This window comes from Elephas maximus, chromosome 4 (genome assembly GCF_024166365.1).
Source record: "Elephas maximus indicus isolate mEleMax1 chromosome 4, mEleMax1 primary haplotype, whole genome shotgun sequence".
In the NCBI taxonomy this organism is placed as follows: Eukaryota; Metazoa; Chordata; class Mammalia; order Proboscidea; family Elephantidae; genus Elephas; species Elephas maximus.
The window spans coordinates 53,558,698-53,581,202 of record NC_064822.1 but is presented as its reverse complement, the minus strand read 5'-3'; the positions used below and the strand labels follow the sequence as shown (position 1 = coordinate 53,581,202).

The 22,505-nt window shown below is 35.0% G+C and overlaps 2 protein-coding genes across 2 annotated transcripts in view; both read left to right on the top strand.

Moving 5' to 3' along the window:
• LOC126076223 (neuroepithelial cell-transforming gene 1 protein-like) overlaps positions 1–7,906 on the top strand; it is a 56,551-nt gene extending 48,645 nt beyond the window's left edge. The window contains exons 4-5 of the mRNA XM_049884804.1: positions 7,196–7,216; positions 7,832–7,906. Of these exons, the coding sequence (XP_049740761.1) occupies positions 7,196–7,216; positions 7,832–7,906 (96 nt within the window). The remainder of the gene's footprint in view (positions 1–7,195; positions 7,217–7,831) is intronic.
• Positions 7,907–9,629: 1,723 nt separating this feature from the next.
• Positions 9,630–22,291, top strand: NET1 (neuroepithelial cell transforming 1). The gene is made up of 10 exons (XM_049882068.1): positions 9,630–9,896; positions 15,362–15,469; positions 15,881–16,048; positions 16,442–16,504; positions 16,969–17,065; positions 17,203–17,279; positions 18,004–18,261; positions 18,710–18,880; positions 19,860–20,046; positions 20,430–22,291. The coding sequence occupies exons 1-10, from the start codon at positions 9,804–9,806 to the stop codon at positions 20,834–20,836; spliced, it is 1,629 nt and encodes a 542-aa protein (XP_049738025.1). The 5' UTR covers positions 9,630–9,803; the 3' UTR covers positions 20,837–22,291.
• The last annotated feature ends 214 nt before the right edge of the window (positions 22,292–22,505 follow it).

Sequence of the window (22,505 nt, the reverse complement as noted above, 5' to 3'; positions counted from 1 at the left end):
ATAATGATAGATACATAGAGCAATAGAATGGAATTGAGAGTCCAGAAATAAGCCCACACATCTACGTTCAACAGATTTTTGAAAAAGGTGCTAAGTCCATTCAATGGAGAAAGAAGAGCCTCTTCAATAAGTGGTGCTGAGAAAACTGCATTTCCACATTTAGAAAAATGAAACAGGATCCATGCTTCACACCATACACAAAACAAATTCAAAATGGATTAAGGACTTAAAAGTGCAAACTAAAACCATAAAATTCTTAGAAGAACAAGCAGGGGCAATGCTGTGAGGCCTAGCTTTCAACAATGAATTATCTAATACAATAACAAAAGAACAAACAGCAAGAGACAAAATGAATAAATGGGACCTCATAAAAATTAAAAACTTTTGTTCATCAAAAGACTTTAACAAAAAAGCAAAAAGATGAGCTATCAGCTGGGAAAATATCTTCGAAAACCATGTATATAAAACTTCAACAACTTAACAGCAAAAAGACAGCCCAGTCATAAAATGAGTAAAGGACTTGAGTAGACATTTCACCAAAGAGGACATTCAAATGGCCACCAGATACTTGAAAAGATGCTCAGCATCATTAGCCATCAGAGAATGCAAGTCAAAACCACAATAAGATACCAATTTCACTCCCACTAGGATGGCTAAGATTTAAAAAAAAAAAAAAACAGAAAATAACATATGTAGGCGAGGATGTGGGAAAATTGGAACCCTTATCCATTGCTTGTGGGAATACAAAATGGTACAGCCTTTGTGGAAAACAGTGTGGCAGTTCCTCGAAAAACTAAAAACAGAACTACCATATGACCCAGCAATTGCACTTCTATGTATATACCCAAAAGACTTGAAAGCAGTGACTCAAAAAGAAACTTGTACACCAGTGTTCATTGCAGCACTATTCATAATAGCCAAAGGGTGGAAACAACCTAAATGCCCATCAGTAGATAAACAAAATGTGCTACATTATACGTAATGAAATACTATTCAGCTAGTAGGACAAAAGAAGACTTGATACATGCTACAGTATGGATGGAGCTTGAAGACATTATGCTGAACAAATAAGTCAATCACAAAAGGACAAATATTATATGATCTCACTTATATAGACAGAAAATGCAAATGTATAAAGACCAATGTTTATTAGTGGTAAGGGGGAAAGGATTAATGGTGATAGAAAAATCGCACTGATTAAAAGTTGCACATCCAATTATTGTAATTGCTGTCAAGAAGTTGTACACCTGTAAAAGTCAAATTGGCAAGAGTTGTGTGATAGGTATATTTACAATGACCAAAAAAAAAAAAAAGGTAGCTGCAGAGGCTGCTTGCGTACAACCAAACACCTCATGGTTTTGATTCCTTAGTTTGGAGTTCATGGTTTCATGGGACATCCCAGTTAATTGGCCTAATAACATGTTTAGTGCTTCTGTTCTACCTCCTAGTTTTTTGCTTAGTGCCTGGGGTCTTAAAAGCTTGCAAGTGGCCATCCGAGGCACAACAGTTGGTCTCTATTCACCTGGAGCAACAGAGGAAGGAGAGTCAGGAATAGAAAGCAAATATGGAATGTGTAACTAAGTGCCTCTGTGAACAACTGCCTCCCTTCCATGAGTCTAGAAGAAATGGATGGTGATCAGCTACCATTACTGAACAAATTTGATCAAAGGTTCCACTGACGAATCCTGATCAAAAGGGGGAAAATACTAAAACAGAATTTCAAATTCTCATGGATCCTAGACTTTCTGGAGCCATGGAGGATATTATGACCCCTGAAGCTATTGCCCCCAGATAATCTGTAAACCTTAAACTAGAAATATCCCCTAAAGTTATCTTAAAGCCAAACAACAAAAGAAACAACAGTTCAGCTTAATTAGTGAAAAAAGGACTGCCTTGAGCATTGTGCTCTTTTAAGAACTACCTACTTGGTATCAGATTGACAACAACAACTTGGAAGACAGGAACCTTAGAGGGCAGTGAGTTTATGTTAATGAAGGAGGAACAACACAGAAAGGGAGGGTGAGAGTGTTCGCACAACTCAATGTAATCAATGTCACTGAATCATACATGTAGAAACTGTTGAATTGGTGTATGTTTTCCTGTGTATATTCTCGGCAACAACAACAAAATAAATAAAATTTAGAAAAAAAAATAGTAAAACGAAAAGTACATAGCCTGAGAAAATGAGATAATCCATCGAAAGAGCATTCAGGCATCATTTTTGCCTCTTTACAAGGTTGGAATTTTTTTTAACAGTTCCCTCTTTTTATCATCTCCAGATTAAAATTTATGCTCTTATTAGTTGCTTAACTCTATATGGCTCTACTTTTGCTATCTATACTATAAAGAGGCTATCTATGTTAACACTTTTTGCTGAACCGATGTTTTTGATCAGGAATAACTGGGGGGGATTATTTATAATACCAAGCTTCTTAGCCTGTCAGACCATTCTGTTTATAGTCTTTCTAATAGTACTTAATAGTCTTCGTAATTAGTATTTAATTCATCTAAATTGTCTTTTCCCAAACCAAATTCCTAGTAAAGATTATAGACACTCAAATTTTTAATCCAAATTATTTTTAATCCAAATTATTTTTAAAAACTCAAATCCACATATAACTACATTACTAGTTTCTTTCATATTCATCTTGTTCAAATGTAACAGCCTTTTGCTATTGTTTCTGTTTTTAACTCACTACTCAATATTTTGGAACTCTGGTTTCTTAAAAGTTCCATTTTGCTAATATTTCAATTAATGTTTCTTATTTTATGAAGATTTGAAATTATATTTTTAACTAACCTATTTTTAGTGAGAAATATAGGAGATATTTGTAATCTTTAATGCTGGTTTTAAAATGGAACATTATTTTCTTATTGTACCATAAGTCTTTAAAATATTTCTTATGATCTGTGAAATCTTTTTCATATACTTGTATGATTTTTAAATATATGTTTACTTTAGTAATATAGGATAGCTTTTACACAGGGGCTAAAGATACACATTTTACTGTCATCCATAGTTTTCTATAGATTAAAAGATTGTTTATGTAGTCATTTATATAAGGTCCTTACAAATGTAATTGGAAAGTTCAAAGGACGGGTTGACTATTACATTTCACAGTATTCCATGTAGAGGGCAGCAGAGAACTTCGATTTTGTTTTACCTTTGTCCATAATATGGCTTTCCTAAGCCTAATTTCCAATTGCTTGCTGTTGTTCCAGACAAAATAAAAACAAATAATATCTAGACAAAAAATAATGATTATTCTTAAGCTCTAATTCATTCCTAAATTCCAGACAAATCTTTTTCACATTAAAATAAAAAAAGGGAAGTAGCATAACAGTCCTTTTTCTATTGGGAAGGGAAACAGTGTTAACTTTCTCTTTACCCTATTTATATTTTAGGAAACAGTACCTTAAAATCTCCATTCAAGAAGAATAGAAGCTATAACTAAACCTGGTCTTTGGAATTTAGTTTTTTAGCTTGTTTTTGTTTTTTTAATTATAAGCTTGATGCCTTTTACAAAACTGCATTATTGTTTTTAGATAACCCAATTAAGTTTTTAAGCTTATAAACTCTAGATCTTCTACACAAAGAAAAGACACTCAACCAATCTGTGCCTCAATTATGCCATTTGAGAAAGTCATATAAATAAATAGTTGCTATTAAAAACATGGAAACCCTGGTGGCATAGTGGTTAAGTGCTAACGGCTGCTAACCCAAAGGTCAGCAGTTCAAATCCACCAGGCGCTCCTTGGAAACTCTACGGGGCCATTCTACTCTGTCCTGTAGGGTTGCTATGAGTTGGAATCGACTCAATGGCAATGGGTTTGGTTGTTGTTTTTTCTCTTTTTTTTGTATTAAAAACATAGGCATCCCTGGGTGGTACAGACTGTTAAGCACTCGGCTACTATCCAAAAGATTGTTGACGCAAATCCATCCAGAGGCACCTCAGAAGAAAGGTGTGGTAATCTACTTCTGAAAGGTCACAGCCATTGAGAACCCTACGGAGCACAGTTCTACTCTAAAACACATAGAGTCGCCGTGAGTTGGAATTGACTCAACAGCAATTGGTATTAAAATGTGATAATTAAAGCACTACCATCAATTGAAATGAGATTTCTTCTAAAGCCTACTTAAACAACTTTAACTGTTTCATTATTATCTTTTTACTTACCTTTGCTTGTTAAAAAAAAAAAAGCCTTTAAGGCAACTAATCTCTTAACCTTCTTTATGATTTCCTGTAAAAAATTGGCAGTTATTTAGTGAATGCCAGCCTGGGACTCAGGGTACTTAGGTTTTAAACCTAACTGCTACTAACTCACTGAATGACAGGTAACACTAAGCATTTAGTAGCTACGAGAACATGTGCTAAAAGTTTTACATTTATTAGCTTATCTGGAAAACATGTTGTAATAGGAGTTGAGCAGACCAGATTAGAATCTTTATTCAGCCATGGATTAACCCCACAACTTTGGACAAGTTTCTTAAACTATCCGGGCCTCTGTTTCCTCCATCTGTAAAATGGTGATATTAATGTATACCTCATAAATAAGAGCATAAAGCTACTATCACAGAGTAGGAACTCAAACAGCCCTTCATTTTTTACCACCATTCTTCAGCTTCCTTCTAAGAAAACTGAGGAGGATGGATTAATGATCTGAAACAACCTTTTCAGTCTTCTGATACTGAACATTGACTCAAGATTCTCTCAGGCTCATCCCTTAGAATAGTAATTGAACATTCACATGTTCGTTGCTCCTTTTTTAGACACTATCTACAGTTGTCTAAATTATAGTTAGACCACAAACCTGAACATACAAAATGAAACTAAGATTTTAGTGTTAATGATTTGGGATTTTTGTGACTATCATCTCTAGACCCTATTGGGCTCATGTAGTGTCTATTTTTATATAAAATGATTTCTACCTTTACCTCCTGGGTCCTCAGCTAAAGGAGAGAAATGAAAACTATCCCTTCCCCTCATTATCTTGACTTACTTCTATGATAACTAAATGGAAAAATAATAGTTTTGAGAAAGACATGGGGTAAGAGACCCGTATGACGCCCATAACAGCTTTTTCTCTAATTCTCATTGCACATAGTCCTTTATTCGTGAAACTAAATGACCATAAGTACTGGCCTTACTTGCATCATTTTTTAAGTGATTAAAGTAACTGAACCAAACTACTGGGTTCTATCCCAGGCTCTTCCTATTAGCTCTGAGAATTTAGGTGGATTAGTTTTCTTGCCTATAAAATTAGGGAACTGGATCCCACAGGAAACCCTGGTGGTGTAGTGGTTAAGTGCTACGGCTATTAACCAAAAAGTGGACAGTTCGAATCCGCCAGGCGCTCCTTGGAAACTGTACAGGGCAGTTCTACTCTGTCCTATAGGGTCGCTATGAGTCGGAATTGACTCGACGGCGGTGGGTTTGTTTTGTTTGGGGATCCCATGATCTACAAGGTGCTTCTACTTCAGTGCTACATAAAAATACCTTCTACAATCAGCCACAATCATACATGCTGCCCAGATGTGGCCAGGTAATAGAGGATAGATGATAAAATATAACCAATACCCATTACTTAAAAAAAAGGAGAAACAAAAACAATGAACACCTCAAACCAGACTGATGAATTACCATGACCTTGTATACAAAGCACATTGGTGGCTACAGAAGAGCAGCACTGGTCCTTCTTAAAAGAAGTAACACTGTCCTACAGACCTTAATAAATCTCTATATAGATTATTTGTCTTTATAAATAGTCAGTACCTATTATTTCTTACTCTGCCCTATTCATTCTTCAACCCCTGCAATTTACTTTGTTTATTCCACTGAACTTCCACACTTGAGGTCACTGTTAAACTTGTGATCACTAAATTCATGAATTTTTCCTTACCCTCCTTAACCTATTTTCAATAATTAACACCTTTTCTTCCCTTGGATTCTTGCTTTCTCTCCTTGTAATTGTTAATTCTTTTCTCTTGACATTTATCTTAGTTATCTAGTACTGCTAGAAATACCACAAGTGGATAGCTTTAACAAACAGAATTTTATTCACTCACAGTTTAGGAGGCTAGAAGTCCGAATTCAGGGCGCCACCTCTAGGGAAAGGCTCTCTCTCTGTCAGCTCTGGTGGAAAGTCCTTGCGTCCTTTCATCATTTGTGGGCCCAGCATTCCTTGGAGAACCTATGTGTCTTGGCATCAATATTCCCCTGGGTCTAGGAAGTTCAGCACAGGGTCCCCAGGTCCAAAGGACATGCTCCACTCCCAGCCCTTCTTTCTTGGTGATAATAGGTCCCTCTCTCTCTGCTCACTTCTCTCTCCTTTTGTCTCTTATAACATAAAAGGTGATGCAGGCCACACCCCAGGGAAACTGCCCTTACATGGATCAGGGCTATGACCTGAGTAAGGGTGTTGCATCCAACCCTAATCCTCATTAACGTGACATAATTGAGGAATCATGGAACGAGGAATATCATTGCTGATGTCAGATAGGTCTTGGCTGAAAGCAGAGAATACCAGAAAGATGTTTACCTGTGTTTTATTGACTACGCAAAGGCATTTGACTGTGTGAATCATGACAGGTTATGGATAACACTGCAAAGAATGGAATTCCAAGACATTTAATTGTGCTCATCAGAAACCTGTACATAGACCAAGAGGCAGTTGTTTGAACAGAACAAGGGGATACTCCGTGGTTTAAAATCAGGAAAGGTGTGTGTCACGGTTGTACCCTTTCACCAAATTTATTCAATCTGTGTGCTGAACATATAATCTGTGAAGCTGGACTATATGAAGAACACAACATCAGAATTGGAGGAAAACTCATTAACAACCTGCAACATGCAGATGACACAAACTTCTTGCTAAAAGCAAAGAGGACTTGAAGCACTTACTGATGAAGATCAAAGACTACAGCCTTCAGTATGAATTGCACCTAAACATAAAACAAAAATCCTCACAACTAGACCAATAAGCAACATCCTGATAAACAGGGAAAATACTGAATTTGTCAAGGATTTCATTTTTCTTGGTTCCACAATCAACGCCCATGGAGCAGCAGTCAGGAAACCAAATGACATGTTCCATTAGGCAAATCTGCTCCAAAAGACCTCTCTAAAGTGTCAAAAAGCAAAGGTGTTATTTTGAGGTCTATCATGCGCCTAACCCAAATCCATGGTCTTTTCAGCTACTTCATATGCATGTGAAAGCTGGACAGTGAATAAGGATGACCGAAGAAGAATTGATGCCTTTGAATACTGCAAAGAATACTGAATGGACTGCCAGAAGAATGAACAAATCTGTCTTGGAGAAAGTACAGCCAGAATGTTCCTTAGAAGCAAGATGGCGAGACTTCATCTCACATACTTTGGACATGTTGTCAGGAGGGACCAGTCCCTAGAGAAGGACATCATGCTTGGTGAAGTAGAGGGTCATCAAAAAAGAGTAAGATCCTCATCGAGATCAATTGACACAGTGGCTGCAACAATGAGCTCAAGTATAACAATGATTTTGAGGATGGCACAGTGTTTCGTTCTGTTGTACATAGGGTTGCTATGAATCGGAAGCAACTCAACGGCACCTAACAACAACAATCCTGCCTCATTAACATGATGGACAGCTTATTCCCAAATGGACCATAACCATAGGCATAGAGACTAGGATTTTCAACACATCACAAAATGAATGATAATGAGATCACAAAATAGGACAAGCACACAATACTGGGGATCATAGCCTAGCCAAGCTGATATATTTTAGGGGGATGCAATTCAGTCCATGAGACCATTCATCCAAAATTAGGTCTCTTGCTCTTTTTGTCCAGATTTTCTCTCCCAGGCATCTCCTTCATCCCCAAGGCTTCAACTCTCACTACTATGTGGCTGACTCTTCAGCCTAACTCTACCTCTCTTCTGCCTAAATCTGCCTGTCTTCCAAGTCCCTGTCCAACATTTCTAACATCTAGGTGAGTATTTTCATTTGTCTGTTCTTCCATCACCTCAGACTCAAGTATATCTAAAATGAAACAATTTTCTTTCAAAACTTGTTCTTATTATTTTCATAAACAGTTGCCCCTCCCATCTTAAAATCTTCAGCTTCTTTGACTTCTTGCATATATTGTCTCTTGCATGTATCCTTTTCCTTCCTGATGTCCTACCTTAGGTAAAGTTCTTGATACCTGATTATGATTTTTGCATTGCTGCCAATCATCTTTCAGACCACCTCAAACACTAGTCATATGTCTCTTCTTTCAGCATGACTTTCGTTACCTCTCTCACCTGCTCACTAAGACCTACTCCTTTTTAAGCACAGCCCATTACCTCACAGTTTGAGTTTACTCACTCAATCTACTTTGGAGCCTTGCGCTTTTCCCTTGCTGAAAAGCTGTCTTGTATTAGTTATATCTTCATGTGGCCTATCCACAATGGTATTAGCACTTAGGATCAGATATAAAACCTTTTATATATATATATATGTCAACCACAGTATCTAGAACAGTGTCTTTTTCGTAGATTTCTCCAATCCTAAGAATAGAAGTAAAATCATTTTTTGTGAAACACTGGCATCAGGTCATTCATAGTAATATACAGTTAAGTTAAAATCTTACCTTTCAAAATAGAATACAGTACTTTGTGTTAAAGAAGAAAATCTGCTTCATAGCAGACCTACCAGAGCAACAGAAATCATGTTGTTCCATAGAGAAACGGATTCAGACTAGAAATGTGGAAACTGTCACTAGTATATGACTTTGGGCAGGTAACTTCTCTGTGAGGCTCATTTCTTCCTGTGTAAAATGCAAGATAGTTTAAGTAAGTCTTTTGATTTCTATTAGGAATTTATCAAGATTGGTTAGTTCAGAATAAAGACCTCTGTTATATATTTTTAGAACAAATCACCTTTTATGTATTTTTATAACATCTAGTATACAGATATCAAATTTTAAAAACATACAGAAAAAATACCTACTATTAAGTCTAAGAAATACTGAACTTTATCCTCCAAAGTAACCCAGTTATGCTTTGCCCATAACCCTATGGGAGATTTACTTCAAGAATAGAGTAAACTTTATTTACCCTGCTGGTCTTACGAAAAAATAGTGGGAACCATTTTCTAAGGGCAGGCAATTTTACAGTTGTGAATATGTTTGCAACTTATGTAAAATAAAAGCAAGTTGCCTGGGTAATTAGGTTTTTCTTTAGCCTATACAGTTATTTAACTCTGAATTCCTACTTTCTTGCTTGAAGTTGTCAATTGTGCATAATAAATTTCTTCCTAGGTGAAAGGGTTTTTATGGGAAAAGTATCCCTGCCTGTGACTAAAACTAGATGAGATAACCTAAACAAGCAATTAGTTCTCCATTGGGAATGCTTTCTAAATCAGGAAGAAAAGCTTCTGCCTTACATTAACCCAACTTCCTTTTCCCTTCTCCTCTTATTTTCTTACTATAGAAATTCCAAACCTATCGATAAAGAGCTTTCTCTTCCACAGCGAAAACGGAGAAGCCTAGGTGTGCCACAGCTGTCAGTTAACTCGCGTCACGTGACCCCCTAGGTGCACGCCCACTAAGGCTAGTTCGCTGTTTTGGCCCCGCCTACAGAGCCTTGAGGTCTGTGTGCTTTTACCCCAGCTCTCAGAAGCTGTTAGTTCCACCACAAGGAAGAGACATGGGCAAATGGCTGCCAAGGGTGGGTGAGGACTCAAAAGAAAAGCCTGTGTGACTCAGTAGTGATCCGAGTCAGCAGAGCTGACGCGGATGTGGATCACTTGTAAAGATTTTAAGGAATACTCGGTAAAGCATGGTGGCGCATGATGAGATTGGAGGTCTCCTACCTATTAAAAGAACTATTCGAGTCCTAGATGTTAATAATCAGTCCTTCAGAGAACAAGAGGTAAGACTTTAAAATAAAAATTAGGCAAAAGGAATGTTTTCTAACTCCATGAAACTTTTAAGATTTTTAACAATTTATTAACAGTATAATTTTAAACTTTTGATCTAACAATTTAAGTATGGTTACTGAGTGTTAATATGTATGACTTTGATTATATCCAAGTTTGAGAAGTGTGCTTAGGAATTGTGGTATAGGTTTATTACATGGTATAGCTTGAGTGTACAGAAACTTCTATGCGAAAGGAAAAAGATTTTAAGTATATAAGCTGCTCAGTTTGGTTAAATTGGTCACTTTTCTGATGTTCTATATATATATATTTTTTAAAGTATATATATATATATATTTTTTTATCGTATTTGCTTAGCCTTAGGAACTGCTTTATGGGGTAAGAAGAAAAATAAGAATCCCTTCCTTGTAAGTTCATGCTAGTGGATAAATTGCAACTAAAGTGCTATCTGACCTGGTGTGGGTTTTTGCTTTTTCTTTCCACATCTATTAAGTTCATTGTGTGCTGCTTTTGTTTTCTTCAGAAAGAAAGATACGTTAAAACATTTAAGCACATGATCATTATTTAAATACTTTGAAGTCATTATAGTTCTTAAAAATCTTGATGAACATTTATCAAAGTAAATCAAATGCTTTTTATACAATTTTAGGTAATCTTTACAGTTAATTTAATACTATACGGTATTGTATTAATTTATATACTGCAATGTATATTATGTGGTATATATCATCACTTATGTTAGAAACAGTGTTTCTGTATTCAGTCATCTATGTATCTATCTTGATTGTAGTGGTGGTTTGGTATATACCTACTCAAAACTTACCTAATCATACTTTAAATATGTGCAGTTTGTTGTATGTTAGTCATACCTGAATAAAACTGTTTATCATATATGTACAACATATACTTTTTGGTAGCTAAAGTAGCTGCCATGTTTAGGAGGTACGCTTTTACTTGGCGTGGTTTGGCTTTGGTTATTGTTTTGTTTTTTGCTTACTTAGGTTTTGGTTTTCTTGATGTGTCTATATTAAGCAAATCAAGTACGTGGTCATCAGTGTAAATACTGAACCTGATAATCATCTTTTGGCCCATCAAGAGGCAGTCTTTTTTGTTTGGTATTAGACATGGGCCATGTTTCTGGCACAGCTGTATTCAAAAGATTAAAAACACCAGAAATGTTGTCAGGTTTTTAGAACTGGTAACATAGCCTTAAAGAAATGACTTACTTGAATATTCCTATTACCCTTCTTACTAAGTAGAAAGGGAAGAAATCCTATCATAACTCATTTTTATTTTTTTAAAAATAGCCTTTATTTTCATTCTTCTTATTTTAAACTTCTTGCCAGGTACTAAGGAAAATTATTCATTTTGTAATCCAAAACAAATAAACTTAGACACGTACTGTCTTTTTTAAATGTCTTGATTTAATTGACTATAGAAAAACCTCCTAAAATAAGCCCTCTTAAGTGACATCATTATTAGAAGAAAAACCTTTTTACAAGATGCTGAAGTCATGGCAGAATTTTTTTGTGTTGTTGCATTGACATGAAGGGTACATTCCAATAAAAGATTTTACATTGATCCTAACAATTTACCGTATATAGATGTTCAAAAAATATTTTAAGGTATAAAATCTGAACAACAATTGGATTGTGTAATTAATTAGTTACCCGGTCTGAAGGCAGGATTTCTTATAATAATGTGTGTGATTGCCTAGCTAAACTAGATAGTCTGATTAAAAGTTAACCTAAATAATCAACATGAATTTGTTAAGGGTGTTGGGTTTATGCTTCCCTTCCAAGTAAACTTTAGCCCTGGTGAAAGGTTACCTACAGTAGAAAGTTTCTTGAGTATGCTGGTATTCTTTATTTTCAAAAACGTTCAGATTGTCCTTTAAGGAGAGGGTATAGTTTGAATATCCATAGCACTGTTTCCAGTGCTCCAAAATAAAAACAATAGAAACATTATATAATCTTTACTTTTGGTGGTGGTAGGACGGATATACCCCTGCTCTTTTATAACCTCTAACTATTGTACCTGCATTGTGTGTGTGTGTGTGTGTGTGTGTGTGTGCAGTTCTCTAAAAACAGTCTCTTAGAAATGTGTTTTGTGACAATGCAAATATTTAAGTTCTTAGTAACTAAAACAAGATAGTTAAAATAGTTCAGCTGGATTTCTGAAGAAAAACTATTTTTGGTTTTAGTTCACATGAACCAAATCCTACCCTGTATTTCAAAAGATTGGGAATTTTTATCCCAACCTTATAGGCAACCCGTGATTGCCTAATCTGTATCACTTTTCCACAAAAATTTTCTGTATAATTTTTTTTTCAGGTAGTATACATATCCTGAAATTTAGTAGTATACTGTGCTGTAATCCATATCCAGTACTATGCCTTTACATTTCCATCACACTTTTCAAGTTATTCATTAAAAGTGTTTATGCTTTTGAAATATTAACACTAACAGTTTGTATTGTTTCTGCCAAAAAATCTCCACATGTGCCATTTTAGTAAAGCAGGAAAGTTGCTATTGGATCACCAAAAGCAAGTTGGAAAAGTGGAAAGTCTTCCCCTTCCCCCACTGGTATTTCCTGATTTAATACCACACTTTCTTACCAAGCAAGACATTTTGAATTAGATGAACTTTTAAGAGTAACATATCCTTTCTGGAGAAATGAGATATGGGTGGGTTTTTAAAGGACTGTGGAAATATTTAACCACCAAATACTGCTTAGCATAATATCCTGCCACCCTAAAGAAACAACATAAACAAAATCCATATTAGTTTCAGAAACTTGCTTTGGATATATTTATATTTATTATCTCAACCCAAATTCTGTAGATTTCATTTTAAGTATCACATAATTTTGAGTTACCAAGAAATCAGTAATTATACAGTAACTGATCCAATAAAGATAAGAATTTTTTATCATTAATTTGATTTTATATAATAGATTTAAAAAAAAAAAAAAAACCCTTTCCTCCCAGCTGAACTAATTTTTCCTATCAAATTCACTGGGAGAGGCATCACTCCAAAGACTTTTAAACTGAAATTAAATATTTTGTGACTTACTGAGAAGTCAAATATGTTATGCTTTAAACCTTTGTTTCCAAAAAGAGGAACAGAACTTTCTGACAACTGCTTTGTTTGTAGTTAATGTTGGCATATCTTACCTTGTGAGGTAATTATATCTCCACTCAAACAAGACTGTTTGTACTGTCTTTACTAAATAGAAAGGAATGCCTTATGTTAGCCCTCCTGCACATGCATGTGTCACTTCAGTCTTGTACAGATGTATATTGTAAAGGCATTCACACATGTCCTTGGTCACCATGTGTGTCAGATTACTACATATTTTGAAGGTTTCTTTTTCAATTCATTTAATATTTGCACATTAAAAACTCGAAAACCAAACCTGTTGCCGTCAACTCCATTCCGACTCATGGGGACCCTATAGGACAGAGTAGAACTGCCCCATAGGGTTTCCAAGGAGCACCTGGTGGCTGACCTTTTGGTTAGCAGCCATAGCACTTAACCACTAGGCCACCAGGGTTTCCTTTTGCACATTGAAAACCCATTGCCGTCGAGTTGATTCCGACTCATAGCAACCCTATAGGACAGAATAGAACTGCCCGATAGAGTTTCCAAGGAGCGCCGCCATTAGTGGCTTTATATTCAGGGTTTTACTTCGGTGTTAATTGTCTTTTTTGTCGGGGAGGGATGTCTAAAATGCTGCCTGTTAAGGTATTCGGAGTTCTGAGTTCATTTTGATTATCTAGCAAGTCTCCTTACTTTAGTGGTTCATAATCCTTTCTAATATATACGTATATATTTAAGAGCTTTAATAAATCTAAGCTTTGCTACTTTGGCTATTTGAATCATTTTTTAAATTTCTTTCTTTCCAAAGACTTTTAACTCTTTCTGCCAGTTTATTCTTAAATTATTCCAGGGAAATCATTTGCACTCAGTTTTCTCATCAATCATTTAATGTCTAGTATTAAACATTTGATTATCTTTTATTTCCTTTAAAAAGTCAACTTTTTATGACTTTGACCATATCAAAGAATTTTTAGAAAAAAATTTTCTTCTATTATTTTTAAATGGTGATTTTTATATAATTTTAAAATATATACCCTTCTGAATTCTCATCAGAATTATTTCATCATGTATGCCACCATTGGAAACCCTGGTGGCATAGTGATTAAGAGCTATAGCTGTTAACCAAAAGGTCAGTAGTTGGAATTTACCAGGCACACCTTGGAAACCGAATGGGGCAGTTCTGCTCTGTCCTAAAGGGTTGCTACGAGTCAAAATCGACTAGACTGCAATGGGTTTTTTTATGCCATGATTATCAAAGGCACCAAATACAAACAGATAATACTCTGTAGACATTATAAAGGACAAATCTGTTTTATGATCTGGCATTTGTAAGTTTTGAGGTCCTTGAATAAGTGATATTTGCTATACTATTATTTTTAAAGCAATACATGTAGAATAATAACTTTCTTCAGAATTTGTGTATCTTTTTCCTTTAAAGTTAATAAATACATGAGAGAGGATCAAATTATGAATTCCAGTGTTTAAGTACTAGAAATATCCCTAAGAAAGAATGTAGTAATAGCTAACTGTGTGCCAAGCACTGTTCTGAGCCCTTTAAACATATCTCATTTAATCTTCACAACAACTTCACAAGGGAAGTTTGATTATTAACCCTCCATTTTACAGATGAGAAAACTGAGGCCCAGGGTACTGCCTAGCAAGTGCTACAACCAAGATTTGAGTCCAGGCAGTCTGATTCCAGAAACTGAGTGTTCTCTTAACCACTGTATTCTGCCTTTGCTTGAACACCTCCCATGACAGGGGTCTCACTGCCTGCAAATCGGCCCATTCGAATGTGAGACATCTTTATTTTAACCCATTCTCAAACTGAAGTATTTGAGAATGAAATGATACAGTGTCTGGGGTTTGCTCTAAAATATTCCAGTAGAGGCAGAGATGAAACAAATTGTTATGCCAAAAACTGTTGACGCTGAATGATAAGTATGTGGGATTCATTATGCTACTCTTTACTTTTGTGTGTTTGAAATTTTTAATAATAAAAGTGTTTTAAGTTAATTTTCTATATTAAACTAAAACGTTTTATAGGATTTCAGAATCAAATTTCTTTGTTTTAATTTTAGCCTTTCTCCCGGCTAATGATAATATTTGTTATACTCTCACAGTGATAGTCAAACATTTGACTGATGTTCTACCATTTATTTTATAATAAATCATTGCTACTCAGTAGTGTTCTTACTATTTTAACAATGAAGAACAACATTCATTTTCAGAGTTCTGTGTTTCTGTATTTTATAATGTGCAGATATTGTTTGTCACAGGGCTTAACTTTGTCCAAACTTGTTTGAAGTCATTGAGCCTAAACACACATTTAGTATAACCTATTTTTGTTTTTACAGGAGCCAAGCAATAAAAGAGTCCGACCTCTAGCTCGGGTCACATCCTTGGCAAATTTAATCTCTCCTGTAAGAAATGGAGCAGTCAGGCGCTTTGGTCAAACAATACAGGTAAAAAAAAAAAAAAAAGGTTGGGGAGTAATGTGATGAAGGGGTTTTTTTATAGAGGCCTACACATTGTATTTTTCATTGAGCTATGTAAACAGATTTGCACTATTATTTTTAAACATAAGTTTTCTTTATGGAATATGCTGGTAAGGTATATTATTACCAGAACAATGTTTGTATAACTTGCACTTTATATCAGAGGATAGGCTTGGATAATTTTTATTCCCCAAAGGTAATTTTGGCTGGTAAGTATTTAAGAACGATAGATTGGAACTTGGATAATTTTTTTTTAATGCATAGATAAAGTCTCAGAACTTTGTTTTTAATTTGACTCTCTTTGCTCTAAAAAAATGAAAAATTACTGTATCCTCCGAATCTTATTTTCTCATTTGTTTTCCTCTTTTTTTTTTAAAGTCATTTGCTCTTCGTGGTGACAACAGATCCCCGGCTTCTGCTCATAAGTCATATAGCAGATCAACAGTCCCAACACCTGCCAAAAGAAGAAATAGTGTTCTGTGGTCAGAAATGTTAGACGTCAGTATGAAGGAGTCTTTAACTACCAAAGAAATCAAACGTCAGGAGGTATGCTGGCATTCAATGTCAAGACCGTGTTTATTGGTTTACACTAAAAAAAAGTTTCTGCTTTATAAACACATGTTTTGCTAGAAGAGCAGCAAACGAAAACCTGTGGTAAAATTAGCTTGCATTTTTATATTTGAGCATAACACATGCTGAGCAACACGTTGTGATTGGTGGTCACAGAATAAACAATCTAATTGTGGTAAAATCCTAAACCATCTGGCAACCTCTTATTTGAGATCCATACGGAATTATAGTTTTCAGACTGAGTCACTTAAAAAATGCAGTGTTCAAAACATCAGTTAAATAATGTAAATACCAGTTGTATATAATTTTCCTTTCTCAAAGGAAGGAATGACTTACAATGTTTGCTAGGTTTTTTTTTTTTTTTTTTAGGCAATATATGAAATGTCCCGAGGTGAACAGGATTTAATTGAGGATCTCAAGCTTGCAAGAAAGGTCAGTGAATAACTTTGGCTTATCATATGCTGTGTTGTTAGTTGCCGCTGAGTCGACTGGGACTCATGGCGACACCGTGTGTGCAGAGTAGCACTGTTCCATAGGGCTTTCAAGAAGCAGACCGCCAGGGCCGTCTCTGCGGCACCTCTGGGTGGCTTATCATATGCTGTGGGTTTTTTTTTTTTTTATTATTACATTTCACAAATGCTGAAGGGTGTGTGTGTGTGTGTTTAGAAAATACTGGTGAATCTTTTTTTTTTTTCAGATGAAGTTTAGATTTCTTCTGTATGAGTGTTAGTAAGAGTCTGTTTGGGGATTAACATATACTTTAATTCTTTTATGGTGACGAACAGATTCCATGCTAGCTCTTACATAGTTAGTCATGTTTGCATCAAAGTATGGATCTGTCATCATGTTTTATTTGCTTGATCTTTTTGTATGACACATTTTTCCCTCCCTAATAGGCCTACCATGACCCCATGTTAAAGTTATCTATTATGTCAGAAGAGGAACTCACGCATATATTTGGTGATTTGGATGCTTATATACCTCTGCATGAAGGTTAGATATGCTATTTAATTTTCATTAGTATCTAGTAGTGGTAACATAAGTAATTTTAAATCTAAACTTCTAATTTAATGCTGAACTACTTTTTAAATAAACCCATTATTTGGTATTTCTGCTTTTTTACACTTCAGACTTATTGGCAAGAATAGGAGAGGCAACCAAGCCTGATGGAACAGTGGAACAGATTGGTCACATTCTTGTGAACTGGGTACGTAGAGAATTGTTTACTCCAGGTAGTTTTTTGCAAAATACGTCATACTTGGAATTTGTGATGAGTATCAGAGCAATTTGATCCGTTAACTGGATTCTATAAACACACAAGACATTAAAACTAAACACAGCTCTAAGAGTTATAAAAAAAAAAAAGAGTTATAGTCTCTTTAAAAAAAAAAAACTTAGTTTGTGAGTGGTACAGTTTCGTTTTATAAATATATTTCTCCCCCAGCAAAATTCCCACATTATATGGCATTAACTATCTATTTCATTCTTTCAGTTGACATTTGCTACGCTCTGTTCTAAGAGCTAGGGATTCAGTGTTGAAAGACAGACTCTGCTCTTAGTATTTATAATTTAGTGAGAGAAGGTCAGGTAAATAAACAAACAGTCTCAAGGTTAATGATGAATGGGATAAAGGAACACTCGGGTGTCCTGGGAATTCAGAAGATTAGCATCTAACTGAACTGCGTGGGGGAAGTAGAAGTCATAAGTCTTTAGCTGGGTTTAGCCAAATCAGTAAATTGGAAAAGGATGTTCTTTTGCTGGCCCAGAATATTCTCCTACTTAACATTATCACATGCATGAAGATTTTTCAGAGCTTCCTTTAAAACTTGCAAGACTAGCTGTGAGTTTTGTGCTTCAGGTTCACAGGCTTATTAATGGACCAAATCATAACAGGAACTTATCCTAATGTGTTTCTTTTTATTACTCTTCAGTTGCCAGGCCTGAATGCTTACAAAGTCTACTGTAGTAACCAGCTTGCAGCCAAAGCTCTTCTTGATCAAAAGAAACAAGATCCAAGAGTCCAAGACTTCCTCCAGCGGTGTCTTGAATCTCCTTTCAGTAGAAAACTAGATCTTTGGAGCTTCTTAGATATTCCTCGAAGCCGCCTAGTCAAATACCCTTTACTGATAAAAGAAGTTCTTAGACACACTCCAAAAGACCACCCTGACGTTCAGCTTCTAGAGGAAGCGGTAAGGAGTCCAATGAATGATTCTCATGTTTTTTCAAATTTATGTATTAGATTATCTTAGAAAGGTATAAAATGTTGTTCTGAAACCTTATGTACATTGAATCAGCATGGTAAAGGTTTTTGGTGGTTGTTCTAAGTACCCACTACATTAGTGCAGTGTGCACTAATCAATGTACTTGTGTTATAATTAACACATTTTTTATTTTTATTTTAATCAAGAGATTGGGTCTTAATCTGGTCTCTTTCCACTGGCTACCTGTGTTACCTTGGGCAAATCATGCAATTTTGTTGGGGTTGTTTTTTCATCTGAAAAGGGACAGACAACTGATTTCTAGAGTTCCTTCAAGCTTTAAAATTTTGTAATTTTAATGTGAAGTTTTTGCCCCTGTTGGCAAGAAGTAAATGTTAACATACTGAAGTTGCTCCATCGATTTTTTAACATTTTTTAGGTATTGATAATACAAGGAGTTCTCTCTGATATCAACTTGAAGAAAGGTGAGTCAGAATGCCAGTATTACATTGACAAACTGGAGTATCTGGATGAAAAGCAGAGGGATCCTAGAATTGAAGCCAGTAAAGTGTTGCTTTGCCATGGGGAACTAAAGAATAAAAATGGACATGTAAGTATATCGAATACTATTGTGAAGTAAGCTATTATTTTTTTCTCCCATGCTGTTTAAGTTCTTCCACATAAATTCTGAAGCAGGTTTGTAAAATAAATTAATCACATAGTAAAAAAGTTTACAATTTCTTTGTTACCAGATTTGATAAAGCAAACATTCAGTTTCTATAGTTATAGAATAAATGACTTATATGTCTCAGTGAAGAGTCAGTAATACTTTATTTTTTAGCTTTGAAGTATAAGTCAACTTGTTTGACTAGGGATCCCTTTCTAAATAAACTATTGGTTGCATAATGCCAAATAAAAAAGAACACCCTTCAACATTTTATTTTTGAAGAATTTACCTTCCTAGCAATGGAAGTAGTTTTTAGCACTGCTAAACAAACTTCTAAAGCAGATTGAGTGAAAGCAAACAGATTTTGAAATAATTACAAGAGTACCTGCTAGAATTATGGAATGGTATTTTTGTTCATTATGAGCTTTTCAAAAGCCTGATTTATATGGCTTGAGCTTATTTGGGAAAAGTTGAAATGTGACATCTCTGATTTCCATCATGAGGTCTAATTGTTCTATAAAGGCTTAAATTTGTGTGGGACAAAATAGACCCATTAACGTTTTTACCAGTTTGCATTTTTTAATCCCTACTTTGTTAGAAAACTAGCATACAATACTGGTGTTTCAAGTCATGTTACTACTGATAGTCAAGTCTTTGTGGTGTGTAGTGTTTGTTTATTTAACTGGTGTTTAGTGTTACACATCAGTTTAAAGAAAAAAAGTTTATAGAGTCTGAGATTAGAAAAACTCTCCAAGGAGAACATGCATAGCCTTGAAATCACCATCTTTATGAGGTTATTTATAAGAGATATTAGTAAATAAATTTTTTGAAATTAATAATGTCAAGTTATTTTAACAGTATATCTCAATCACTTGAAATCACAAAGCTCTATATTAAAAAATTTTGTTTCTCATTTTTCCAGAAACTTTATATTTTCCTGTTTCAAGACATCTTGGTTTTGACTCGACCTGTTACACGAAATGAGCGTCACTCTTACCAGGTTTACCGGCAACCAATCCCGGTCCAGGAGCTGGTTCTAGAAGACCTGCAGGATGGAGATGTGAGAATGGGAGGATCCTTTCGAGGAGCTTTTAGCAATTCAGATAAAGGTAAAGATAAAAGCTTGAAGTAGTTTAAATAAACTTAAGCTTAGACCCAAAATGAATTTAATTTTAACCTTTAAGAATTCTGTGCCTTAAAAAAAAAGTAGAGAAAAATAGTATTTGACATGGAAAAAAAAGAACTCTATTGCTACACAAGTAATTAATCACAGAATGGGCTTCATTGCCCTTGTGCTTGTTATACTCATTGAGCTGTCAGGTACTTCACTCCTCTCACACCAGCAGCTGCATCTGATAAGTCATGTGTAGGCTCAATTTAATGTGTCTACCTAGTAGACATTCATGTTATATAAATACCAAGAACCATACTGAGATTGTATAACACTTCATCTAGAATAAACTTTTTTTCTCAATTTTTTTTATGTTTCCAGCTAAAAATATCTTTAGAGTTCGCTTCCAAGACCCCTCTCCAGGCCAGTCTCACACGCTTCAAGCCAATGATGTGTTCCATAAGCAGCAGTGGTTCAATTGTATTCGAACCGCTATCGCCCCTTTCCAGCAGGCCACCAGTCCAACAGAGCTTAAGGATTTGCCAGAGCTCAGTGAAGAGTGTGAAGAGAACAACCTGTCTGCGTCAAATGTCAAAGCCCAGAGAAGGGTTTCAACAGTTTCTAGTGTTGTTCAAGTAGAAGTAGATGAAAATGCTTCAGAATATGGTTCTAGTGTGCAAACAGCAGAAGACACCAAGAGTGTAAAAGTACACCGAACACAGTCTGGGTTCCGAAAAGCAAGGGACAAAGCCCAGTTAAGTGGCAAACGGAAAGAGACTTTGGTATAAAGAAAACTGTGTATTAACTGATGGAGAGACTGTTTATTTATAAATGTGTACAGTTGTTTTTTTTTTCCTTGTAAGGCAAGCATGGGAACGTTGTAGGGTTTATACCAGTTTTAATATTTTCTATGTTTTTGATTGTTTTTTGTTTGTTTTTTAATGGCAGCTAAAGGTATACAAATTACTGTTAAATTGCAGCTTTTTTTTTTTTTTTTAAGGTATAATTTTCTTGGTTTATTTAGTTCATGCAAGCCTGGTATCTTTAATCAAATGAAATATATATGAAATGGATTTTCTCCTAATTCTGGATTCATCATGACTTTCCGATACCAACCAATTGTGATATTTACAACATCTGCCCAAAATTAGAATTTTGGAAATACTGGAATTTTACCAGTGTTTCTTTGCATGCAGAATTTAAGTTGGAACACTGGTACATAAAATCTAAATGGAATATATATTTGTATTATTTCAAAATTTACACTGAAACATATCTTCCTTGGAAAACAAACCATAAAACTTTATAGGTTTTCCATTTTATCAACTGGAATGCTTTATATTAGTTTTTCACTGCACATTCCTCATTTTTCATTTATTTAACCTGCCAATTATTTAATTTTTTTTTTGTAAAGTAGCTTTTAGTATTTGCTTTTATTTTTTTACTTTGATGCCTTTTCAAATTGGCACGTCTTTAAAAGTATTCTTCCTTGATTTAAAATGTGTGTGTATGTGTGTGTGTATATACATATATATATTTTTAAATCATATTAACTTTACCAAGTGAAACCAAGCCATACTGTTTTTGAGCCAATTAAGAAAATTGCAGTTGTTAAAAAGTAGCATTTTGGGGTGGTGAACACACATGAAATGTCTTAGTATGTTCTAGACTACTGAACAAAAACCACCGTAAGAACCAAGTTGAAAGTTTTAGCATGGCCGGAAAAGCAAGAGGGAAGGCAAAATGACTGGTAATAAGTTTTTTTAAGAGGGAAAAAGAGAGTAGTTGTGTCTTAAAGTAGAATGTCTGGTTGTGCCAGAATGTGAAAGATAGTAAAAGCTAAACTTGAGGGTGTGTAGTAAGTTGTAGAAGGCTTGAGGGGAAGTGAACTTTATTTGCCTTGGTTTGTAATACCTGCAGATAATGAGTTTGAAAAGAAACAAATGTTTTTTGAAAACTTTACAAAATTAGATCAATTTTGGTGGATGTATTCATAAGATGGAAAAAGGCTGGTGAATTTTTTGCTCCAAAATGTTTCATGGGTGATATACTTTCTATTAAAATAGCAGTGAAATACCCTATGCCATAACAGGTTCATAACGGTGATCAGTTCAAGTAAAATGTTGACTATTATGTAAAATATATTTGGCCAGTGGAAATGAAAATTGGAAAAGATTGTAAATAGATCAAATGATTTCTTTGTATAAATGAATTGTACAATTAAAAAAAAAAACACACAATCATCCTAAAGATTTCTTGCCCTGTTATTTTGGGACCATTTGCAGGAGGGTGTTGGTATTGCAAAGGAGGTAATGGCAAGCTTCACTAAAGTTTACGAAAATCATAAATATTTAAACCTTTGAAAATCAGTGAGTAAGAATCAACAAGTCTTGTGAATCTTATTAAACATTTTAGGAATGCGGTAATCACATAGCAATTGTGTTGAAGACAACTATA